The following is a 12,030-nucleotide window of genomic DNA, read 5'->3' as shown; positions in this document are numbered from 1 at the left end:
AAACGTGACCAGCTTATACCTATTTTTTAATCCCTCACCAACACTGTACTTTATGCTCCCAGATCCCGGGCCACAGAATTCAAGACCACAACTTACCCCACAATTCCTACCCCTTAAATAACTCTTTGAGATTTTTACTACTAGAAAAACCTTTGGAAGAAGAAAGACAGGGAGAAATATAAAAAACAAATGGGGGGGGGCGGTCACAAAAGTGTCAAAAATCCTAAAAAGTAGTTATTCTATTTTCAAGATGTATCAAAAGGCACATGGAGTCACATGGTATATTTTTTTCTAAGCTCCTACTTTTTTTGGAAATAGTCTTCTCTAGAGCTTAGCTCAATCCTTCTAGACTTTTTAAAATCCCAGGCTGGGCACTTCTGAGTATCTCCCCTTTCATTTGGAAAGCTGTTATTTTGTTCCTTCTCACATTCCCTCTCATTTCTCACTGGAGAAAAATAAAGAAAGGAGCATGTTGTTAAGAAATCTTTAGGTAAACACAGAATTGAAAAATATAGGAGAGATGGAGCCTAAGGAGTAGTCAGGCTATTAAAGTCACTATTAATCTGTAACTTATTAAATACAATTTAGAAACTATGTACAAATGATTTGAAGCAAAGAAACAGTTTTACAAATTGTCACCAGACTAGTTTCCAGAAATAAGAAAAACCTACCTTATATATCACAATACAATATTCCTTCATTCTAAGGCTCACCTTATCTTTCCAACAGTTACACTGAAGATGAATCCTATACTGTCCCTGTACAACCAACACTGACTTGAGTATACCACAAATAGGTAGAATCCAGGGGATCAAAAAGCCAGCACTACCAATTTGATAAAATTAATAGCAATAAATGGAGAAATCAATGTCTACTTGGTCTAGGTGATGAAAATCAAAAGGGCAGAGATACATGAGCCTCAAAATCCAATGAAAAAGATGGTAAATGACTCTGAAAGCCAAAAGAAAGCCAAAAGTCATAAACGCCCTCAAAGAGTTCTTAAGCACGGGACTTAGCAGTGGACGTTCCAGAGAAATAAAACCAGGAAGGTAAGGCTGTATCATTCTGTCAAATAAGTCTTTTTTAAAATAAGTATCTTATGGACCAAAACTTGTTAACAGACTAAAATATTTAAGTACAAATTAGTAAACTACCACTTCTGTGAATAAAGCTAACAAGAAACCACACACTTAAGAGTAGCAATGTAAAAATAATGTATCTAAAAGCAATCTGAGCTAGCTTGACAGGGACAACTAATCATCCCGTCAGAGAGCTGCCAACCTGTAAACAATTAAAAATTACCTTAACCTAGCCACTACTATTTTATATAAGCTGGTCCTGGTTCCACCACTTACTGTATGAATTTAGACAAGTTGTTTAACCTCTCTGGGTCTCAATTTCTACACTTGTAAAATAGAACTAAAGATGGTACCTACCTGACAATGATTGTGAAGATTAAATGACATAGTAAACTGTTTTGAGCAGCTCCAGAAACAGAGTAAGTGTTCAATAAAGTTTAGCTACTGAGGGAGGCAGGGAGAAAGGGAACTAAGCCTGGACCTATTGACTAGAGACTTCTTTAAAGTTTAAAATTAGCCTGTGGCTAGCCCCAGAAAATGCTTCTGCTTGACTAATGGAAAAAGCTACCTTGCGGAAACATGAAGCCCTGACATGACCTAATTTATATATCCATATTGTTTAAGGGGCCCACTTGCTTGACTCAGTTGCCCAACCTAGCATGACCACATTGTTTAAGGGTCCCCAGTTACCTAATCTTGTTTTTGTAGAGTGTTTGTTCCACAGAGCAGAACAAACTGAAAAGCAAGCAGGAAAATAGTAGCCAGTGAGAAGGAGGCAAGAAGGTAGATAAAAGGACCCAGTCGGGACCCCAAAAGCAAGAAATCTTACGTCAAGCCACCTGGGCTTATGGCTCCCCCGTGGGAGTGTCTTTCTACTTGAGTATCTTTTCCTCTTTTCCTTTTTTGAGCTGTAAAGCAGCTCTGACACTGCCCCTTTGTCTCCACTGTGAATTCTTTCACGGCTGGAAGACAAGAACCTACTCTTTGGGGTTCTCCCCCTTTTAGGGGGGCTTCCCCATCTGCTAACACTACTATTGTTTTCTCCAAACTGATGCATACAAAAGTTACTTGAAGTCACATCCATGGCTTAATACTACCTTTGAAACCTTCACAACCTTCAAGACAGTGCTAAACACTATGGATGCTTATTATTTATTGACTGAAGACTAGTAACTCATATGGAATCTAGAACCTTGAAGCTGAAGGAGATTTTAGAAGTCATCTGGAACAATTTCACTTAATTCAATACTAAGGCTCATGGGATATTATCAAATCTTCGCTCAAACACTTCCAGGAAAAGAAACTTGTCTTCTCAACAAGACGTAAAAACAGGCCTAATTACAAGAATGTTCCTTTCAAAGATTTCATTGTACTGATTACTGCCTCTCATAACTTTTTATCTGAAAGTCTGAATTCACTAGAGGGCATCACAATATTAGAAGAAATCATCTATCAGAAAAAAATCATGAAAAGGAAAGAATCATTCAACATTTATTCTGGCTAATAGAGAAATACTACACCCAACTGTATAAAACATGTATGTTAATTTAAAGTTATTCTGTTTAAACATACATTAAAATGTTCAGAATGAATTAAAAGAAAGCCAGTTATAAAATCATAATTTACATATCCTTGTGTATAAGGTAAGTAATACAGATTATTATAAAGCTTGGGCTCTTTCCAACCCCATAATAAGGCCTCCCAAAATTTTTAGGCAGTTTTCATAATAATAATAAGAGAAAAGCACACAAAACCAGAGTGCATTTATTATTGCCCCTTGCAGCCACAAGCCAAAAAGTCACCACCAGATTTCCATACAAAGACCCAATGCCAAAATGAAAATTATCAACTTCTACAAGAAAATTCAAACCTGGATCTGTGTGTATATGTATGTATGTATGTATGTATGTATGTATGTATGTATGTATGTATGTATATGTATATATATAAAATGGATGAACAATAAAAAATATCCAGTCCAGGCAAACTATTTTCCAAGAGGAAACACCTGCTCTCTGTTAATTGGTGAGGCCACGGGTAAACTGTACACAAACATCAACTATATTCAGAGACAACAAATCATTACGCAATGTTTTAAACTCCAGAGAGGATGGAAAGAAAGGCACAACTGTGATTTGTTTAATGCAAAATGTTTTAGGCAACACCTGATCCACAGCTAATCTTTTCTCTTCCTCATCTCTGTGACTTAAAAGTCTCACTTAATGCATTAGCTAAACATGGCACAAAAGATTCCATTACAAGTTGAGGGGACAGGGTTGGTGGGGTCAAGGAAGGAATGCTGGCAAGACTCAAAGAAGCAAAATTATTCTAGTAGGGTTTGGGGGTTTTTCCCAAAACTATTTAGGATAACTGAAAATAACGGAAATGAGTATGAAAGGTAATCACCTCCTGTCTCTCTGCAAAAAATATTTCTAAGACCTGGTCTACCAAAAATATTTTGTATAAAACCTATCTGAATGCCGTTAAAATACCTGTAAGGAAGACAGGTAATAAGACAGTTTACCAAATGCAAGAACAATGTGCATTCTGACTCTGGGGGTACTTCCATTTTTATAAGAAAATGGGTTTCCATTTTCCTGAGCAACTTCTGATGAAGTTGTTGGTCCATGGTTCTTTCCTCCTGTGTAGGCCTCAGAAAAAGAAACTGACTGATATTCATAAACACTTTTTACAAATCAAGAAAGAAATTAACACATGAAAAAAATATTTAATTTTAAAAGGCTCAATCTGGGCAAACTTTGTTTTTCCACAAGCCAATATTAAACAGTGTAGCCTTAGAAGTAGATGTAATTGTCAACTGCAACAGTTCAGAGAATAAAATCCTGTATTCAGTGAGGTCTGAAGGCCCTTTCACCTTTTTACCCCTATTCCATAAATGCTTTCTGCATATTCTTGACCATATAGTAATCACCAAGCACAAAAATTATTACTATCTAAAAATTTCTTCTGTTCTCAATTTTGAGACTACTTCCCATAAACTGGCAAAATTTTTAAGTTAGCTTATTTAAGGTTTTGCAATGAACCCCAATTAGAGAAATTTTTAAAATTTAAAAGAAAAATAAGGGCATTTAAGAAAAATCCACAGCTAACATCACACTCAACAGTCAAAGACTGAAGAAAAACCCACAGTTAACATCACACCCCATAGCGAAAGACCAAAAGTTTCCCCCACCAGGTAAATTTACAGATTTAATGCAATCTCTATTGAAATTCCAATAGCCTTTTTTGAAGAAATGGAAAAGCTCAGTGACCCTCAAATTCATATGGAATTCCAAGGGGTCCCAAGTAGCCAGCAGTAACAAAAAAGAACAAAGTTGGAGGATTCACACTTCTCAACTTCAAAACTTACTACAAAGCTTACAATAATCAAAACAGTGTGTTACTGGCATAAGAAAAGACATGTAGCTCAAAGGAATAAAAGTGAGAGCTCAGAAATATACCCACACACAGACATATACCCATACATTTATGGCCAACTGATTTTTGACAAGGGAGCCAAGACCATTCAATAGGGAAAGAATAGTCTGCAACAAATGGTACTAGAACAGCTGGACATCCACATGCAAAAGAATGAAGTTGACCTCTGTATTATACCACAGACAAAAATTAACTCAAAATGGATCAATGACCCAAATGTAAGAGTTAAAACTATAAAACTCCCAGAAGAAAACATATGGGTAAATCTTCACGACCTCAGATTTGGCCATGGATTCCTAGATGACACCAAAACCATGAGCAACAAAAGAAAAACTAGATAAACTAGACTTGATCAAAATTTAAAACTTCTATACATCAAAGGACTATCAAGAAAGTGAAAAGACAACCCACATAATGGGAGATAACTTTTGCAAATCAAGGTGCTAGTATCCAAAATATTAAAGAATGCTTATAATTTAACAAAAAAAAGAAGACAAACAACTTTTTAAATGGACAAAGGACTTGAATAGACATTTCTCCAAGGAAGATACACAAATGGTCAATAAGCACATGAAAAAATGCTCAATATCACTGTCTTTAGAGAAACACAAATCAAAACCACAATGAGATACTACTACATACCCAACAAGGATGGCCACAATCTTAAAAATGGAAAATAACAAGTATTGGTGAAGACAGAAAATCTGGAACCCTCATACACTGCTGAGAATGTATAGTCATCTGTTGAATGACTAAACAAACTGTGGTATACATGTACAATGAAATATTAGTTGGCGTTAAAAAGGGATGAAGTACTGATACATGCTACAACATGGATGAACCTTGGAAACAGTATTCTAAGTAAAAGAAGCAAGACACAGAAGGTGATATATGGTTCTGTTTACATAAAATATCCAGAATAGGTAAACCCATACATAGAAAGTTGGTGGTTGCCAGGGACTGGAGGAATAAAGGAAGTAACTGCTTCTAAGTTCAGGGTTTCCTTTTGGGTGATGAAGTACTCTGGAACTAGACAGAGGTGGTGGTGACATGATGATGTAAATGTACTAAATGCCACTGATTTGTTTACTTTAAAATAGCTAATTTTATGGTTTGTGACTTTCACCTCAATTTTTCTAAAAAAATCAATAGATAGAAACCAAATGTCATAACCTGTCTTTTTTTCAAGTATCCACAGTGGAGGTTACTTACAAAAATCAATTATCTGTTAAGACATAAGAGCAATCTCAATTAATTTACAGGGCATATTTTCTGATTATAACACAATAAAACAAAGAACTAATAATAAATTCAAAACAAAGACTCTTAACAATTTGAAAATTTTAAACTCCCAAATAACATTGAACTAAATTTTTTTAAATTAAGGATAAACAAGACTTATAGTTCTCAAACTCTGGTGTGCATCCAGATTACCTGGGCAGCTTGTTTAAAACACAGAAGCTTCAGCCCTACACCCAGAGATTCTCATTTAAATAGGTCTAGAGTGGAGTTAGAGCATATATATTTTTAATAAGCCCTCTACCAAAGTTTAGAAACAATAATATTAAGGGGAAAAAATCTAAAGATATTACAAATCAAAAGTTATGGGATTCATAGAGAGCTATACTCATACATTGTATAAAATAATAATAAAGAGAACATAAACTAAGCAGTCAAATTAAGATTTTAAAATAAAGATATTAAAGAAAACAGGAGAACAGAAATATGAATGAAAGTAAAACTATATGATTAGGGAATATACAAAAAAAGAACTTTAAAATGAGTTTGGTTAAAACCCTGAAAATTCTAATAAAATAAAAAATTCTCATATAGACAAAAGTAGAATTGGGAAAAGAAATTAATCATTTTCTTTAAAAAAATAAAACAAGAAAAATAATAAATCTGGGGGCAAACTCTGGAAAAATACTTTTCAGATTTTTTAAAAACAATCAAAATATGTCACCATCAACCTTACAAATACCAGAGGTTAAACTTTCATTTTTATTTTAAAGTCACTTTGGTAGCCTATTTAACTTTAATCTCTATTATTCAACAGTGAGAACCAATAAATGATGCTCATTAGCGAAGAGAAGTCAACAGCCAAGTGTTATACCAATAATTAATATAAGGGTAAATAAAATGAAATTTTCTTAGTTTAATAAAGAGGGGAGAGCTAACTCTCTCCTTTCCTTAGGGAATATATTTTTCCTCCTTATGGCTGCTGTAACAGATTACCTGGTGCCTCAGAACACCAGAAATGTATTCTTTCACAGTTCCAGAGTCTGGAAGTCTGAAATCAGTATTAGTAAGCCAATACTGAAATCAAGGTGTCAAGGACACAATCCCTTCAGGGAGTGAAGGAGAATCCATTCTTTGCCCCCTCCAGCTTCAGATGGCAGCCAGAATTCCTTGACTTGTGGCTATATCACTCCAATCTTGGCCTCCATGGTGGATCACCTTGCCTCCTTCTATGTGTGTGTGAGTGTGTGTGTAATCTCCTTCTGCCTCCCTCATAATACACGTGATTGCATTTAGGACGCAACCAGATACTCCAGGATAACCACCCCACCTCAATTTAATCACAAATGTAAAGACCTTTTTTGGCCAAAAGAGGTTACCAGGGATCAGGACGTGGATCTCTTTTGGAAAGGCATTTTTAGCCTACCAAAGTGTGTTTCCTTAAAAACATGGGCCAAATCTTTTGGTCAGGAACTAGATAATCTTAGTCTCCAGATTTTAACCATGCAAGGTCACAGGCCTTCTGACTTTCAGACCTATAAACACATACCTCTGGAATTAACTCAGGAATCTGTCACCATGTGTACAGTAGGCTATCACAGGGAGCATTTATTTGTCTCTCAAAAATATAATAGAAATATTAAACGTCTATTTTACTGTAAATATGAGTGAAATTTTACAGACTCTCTTGAACTATCTACATTCATGTATCTGACATGCATACCAAATACATCGAGTTTTTTCTCCCTTCTACACTGGAAAGGAGAGGTCTTTTTGTTGGCAGGGTTTTCTTATTTTCCCAACACACTTTATAGAGTTGGGTAATAATAAATTAAATTTTTAAATGAATTTGAAATGAACTACTTTCCAAAGACAGCAAAATTTATTTTTATTGTCTAAATTTTTCCAATACACAATTACAAGGCCCACTAGCCCCTGAATCTCCTTCAGAATCAAGCAGTTTTCATTCCATAAAATCAAAATAAACTCCAGATGAATTAAAGTTATCTATAAAATATGAAAGCATTAAGAATTAGAATAAAATCTAACAATAGAAAAAATGAGCAAAGATTCAAAACAGTCACATATGAAAAGAAAATCAAATTATAGCAATGTCATGCCATGTTTCCAACTGCTACTTTATCATAGTTGACAATGATAAAATCTAGCAAAAGTGAGGGTATGGGGACACAAGGCCTCCTAAACATACTATTACTGAGAGGATAAACTGATAGAGCCTTTTAAAAAGGCAATTTAGCATAGCTGGCAAGAGTTAAAAGGCAAATAAATTTACACCCAATAATTCTACTTCTAATCTTCTATACTACAAAAGTACTCATAAAAGTGAGAAAAAAAATATGTATAAAAATGCTCACTGGCCAAAAAGGGGCTTAACCAAAGATACTCGTATCACTCAGGAAATTCCAAGGACATACCCAGGTAGAGAAGAGAGGATGGCGTTGAGAATGAATTTAGTGTTAGCCAAACTGAGGCTGAGGCCAATAACCAGAGATTTCAAATGGACACTAGACAGATGGAGAACATGAGCCTAGTGATGGGGGGAGCACATCGTCAGAATCAGTTGTCAAGAGTTATCCACAGAGATAGAATCTCCCACTCACCCACCCTCAAAAGAGCCATCACTACCCAAAAAAGGATACTAGCTAATGGTGTCACATAACCATCTACCTAACTCAAATAAAAGCAAGTTATCACACACAGCAGAAAATGTAAGGGCTAAACTCTAGAACATATTCAATTTAATATTTTGAACTCTATAAACAAAATGGTACTTCATTTTTAACATAAAGATTCAAAAAGAATCACATGACTAAATGCTAAACAGAAATGCTGAGTTTTGTTCTTTGACAGAAAAGGACCATTTTATTTTCTATCAACAGGAAACTTTAAATACATCTCTCTGACAGAAATGTTTATTTTTCAAAGAAGTTTACGGAACAACCACAGAATACTTCAAAAATACAACATAAAGAGAACAACTATGATCAATTCAGAAAAGCTTCCTGTTCAGATACATGAAGCAGGGAAACCACTACACAGACTTACTCACAGCTTTTACCATCCAGCTTTTAGAAACTACATGCAATGACTAGAAACTGCCTTGCTCACTGCCCATTGTTCATAAGCATCACAGTTTATTTTTCCGTAAAATGCATGTATCATCTCATCCTTTTGTTGCTATCTTCTCAGAATAGAGTCTCAACTCTGTCTTTTAGCCAGTGAAGTGACAAATGGGAGAAGAAAGGGAAAGCAGAGTTTGGGGACAGTGTCCTGGGCTAGTCATATGGTTCACAGTATAAAAGGACTACATAAGGGGCCCAGGGAACTGAGACATTCAGGTGCTGACTGGATTAATGAACAGGTTTATTAACTCAGCAAGCCTGGAGGACTGTACCCGCGATGCTGAGGGTAGGAATGTCAGAAGAGTGCGGTGAGACTCCAATACGTGCCCCATGCCCTCAGGCTCCAGAAAGAAGGAGGAAGCAAAGTTAAAACACCTTTAGCCAGAATATGGACAGCTAAGGCAAAGTCTGAGCCCAGATCTCAACCTCCAGAAGGAATGGGGTGGGGAGCCGCTCCCCTCCCCACACTCCACAATATTTGGGATATTCAGGTTCCAAAGATGGCTAGAGGAACCCTAACCTTAACCCTTAAGAAAGTAAGCAGGCATGACACATCCTTCCCACTTCCTAGACCCTGAGGCTGAAGTCAAATTACAAGGACTATTTTATTTTGTATAAAACTTTAAAATGTTTGTATCAGGCAGACTCTTGCTTTTGTTTATAGTAGTACTTAATTCTGTTACATCAAAATCAATGTATAAACCAGTTATAACTGTAGTTATCTACTGATGTATAAACTCCTTGCTGTTCATGTAGGGGTTCAGAACAAGCCTCCCCAAAATGTGTCACCTTTGCGTAAAGATTGTTTTGAGCTAAAGGCAATCCAGACCCTGTGGGCTGAAGAGAGACTACTGCCTCTCCCTTAACCACCTAGAAGAATTTAAATTGGGGGTTCTTCCCCAGGAAAAGAGTCATTACCAGAGATTAATTTTATCTAAGTGGCCCCACGTGTATGGCAGGGCAAAACATCTAATTACCAAACATCTGCTCTTCTTCTTATGTTCTGTGATGACCCTCCTGTCTCTGGAAGCCCCAGGCCCCTGTCCCAATCCTTAGCTCAGGAATGGCATACATACCTCATCTTACCTTTCCATCTTTGAACCTCTCCTATATGTGAACTCTCTGACCTCATGTATGTGGGATTCCCGTACAAAATTAGGTTTGGTTTCTCTTGACAATTTAATTCTTAGACCAGTTAGAAGAACTGACAGGAGTAGAGGAAAGTCTTCTTCCTCCCTGACATACACATGGTAGTGCACTGAGGGTCGTTTTCATTATCCTAAGCTAATATTAGCTGAGGATGCCCTTTGCTTGAACCATCCCCCAACTTTCTCCAACTACATAACTCACAGAAAGCCAAGGTCTTTCCCAGACCACCACTCATTTCTGGGGGGCTTAAATTCCCTCAGCCTCAGGATCCCCTTTTTAAACTCAACCAATTCATCAATTCCATCCTACCCTCATCACCCGAACCCCCAAGAAAACCTTAGGTAAAACATTTGTAAATACTGAGGGTCAGAGGGAATGGTCAATTTAAATAACATATATCCTTGAGCCATCTTTCCAGTTCCTCCCTCTTCTTCAATCACCCCACGTCCTACTCACCCAAACATAGCTCTTAAAATTACAAATGGTTATTCCTAGTTAAGCAAAATGCAGCCCTTTCCAGTTTGACTCCCTGGTGAGCATGTCCACATGTATCAAGGTGCTGAGCTCCAAAGCCTTTCATCTATCAGGAACCACCCTCCAAATTGTTTTAAGGGGCAAAGAATACTTCTGTTACCCTAGTAAGCCACACTTCCAGCCTGAGTGCTTCTTCCTAGTACAAAAGCAAGCAGATCTGGGTCCCCTTAGTCAATGTTTACTGAACTGAAGTACCAGACTGCTGTTCTAATGAATGGCTCACCAGATCAAACTCTACATTTCTTCTTCTCAGAGCAGCAAAGCTAACTGCATGTTTAAAATGTCCTCCCTTCCAAAAGGAACTACTGTTACTTCTTCCATTCTTTCCAATTTTGCCAGTGAAACCTATAACCTAACAACCATGTAAAAAGTCTCCTCTTTTTTTCTTTACAGATTAAGAAATTAAGTCTTGGGAAAGGTAAAATTAGTTGCCAAAGCCTTCTAATAATAAAAAGTAGAGTTCTTAAGATATATGAGGTATTTTGAGAAGGGTGTTACTTGCAACATCTCCTTTAATCCTCACAAAAACCACAGCAGAAAAATAGCACCATGACCCCTTTTTATAGTGGGTAAACAGACTTAGGTTAAAAAATAAAATTCCCTGCTCCAAATCACAATGACATAAAATGCTACAGTGGGATTCAAGCACATCAGAGTTCAAGCCTTAGAAGGATAATTCAAACAAAAAGATAACATTGTGTCTCCGATGCAAATGTAAAATGAACACTTGTCTATGATTTTACTTAATTCATTAATTATGGAAAAAATAAGATGTTTCATCTGGTTCAAAAGTGAATCCAAAGAACACAAACATATAGGCAATTGGGAATGGTAAAATGGATTTGCTTAATAAATCCAAAACTGGCTTCTCCCACAAGAGGACAAAAAAAATCAATAGTACCTCCAACTAACAAAATTCATTTGCATGTCTAAGGACAAGAGTAATCTGCATTGCTGTCAGTTATTCACAATTTACAAAGTTATAAAATAAACCAAAAAATAATAAAAGCTGAGACCCCAAAGCAAGAAAAATGCTCTAGACTACCTAGTTTAAACTGAAGACACCCTATAAATCCTTTTTGTACATTTCAAAGATTTTCACAAATGTTCCTTACATAGTTCTTAATTAACTATCAAACACAATGCTTTTTTTTCTTCTTCTTGTTACTCTTTTTTTTTTTTAAATATATAGTAAGTTTTATTTTTCCCTCCTTGTAAGGCTTCTTGAAAAAGCAGGCCTCTGGTCCTCATCACCAACAATGAACCTGCCTTCTATTGACTTCTGGTGCATATATGCACCATGATATACATTTTAATTTGCCACACAGATAATTAGCACATAAACCAAAATTGGCCATACCCCTTCCAAACTCCATTTTCTCTCAAAGGAGGAGGAACAGTGCTATATACTGGTCAGATTCAAGGAAACTCTGCCTGCAGTCGTACAA

General features: G+C 36.3%; 1 protein-coding gene across 3 annotated transcripts in view; it reads right to left on the bottom strand.

Moving 5' to 3' along the window:
• Positions 1-12,030, bottom strand: part of LCLAT1 (lysocardiolipin acyltransferase 1) — a 162,782-nt gene that overhangs the window by 136,539 nt on the left and 14,213 nt on the right. Inside the window, exon 1 of one of the 3 annotated variants that reach the window (XM_074378674.1) lies at positions 1,437-1,587. The exons of the other annotated variants lie outside the window; for them this stretch is intronic. Within the exon in view, the coding sequence (XP_074234775.1) occupies positions 1,437-1,466 (30 nt within the window). The 5' untranslated portion in view covers positions 1,467-1,587. Of the gene's footprint in view, positions 1-1,436; positions 1,588-12,030 lie in introns of those variants that run through there. 3 annotated transcript variants of the gene reach the window in all.

The sequence above is a fragment of the Camelus bactrianus genome, chromosome 15 (genome assembly GCF_048773025.1).
Source record: "Camelus bactrianus isolate YW-2024 breed Bactrian camel chromosome 15, ASM4877302v1, whole genome shotgun sequence".
NCBI classification, from domain to species: Eukaryota; Metazoa; Chordata; class Mammalia; order Artiodactyla; family Camelidae; genus Camelus; species Camelus bactrianus.
Note: the sequence above shows the minus strand (reverse complement) of the source record. Positions and strands in the feature narration are given on the sequence as shown.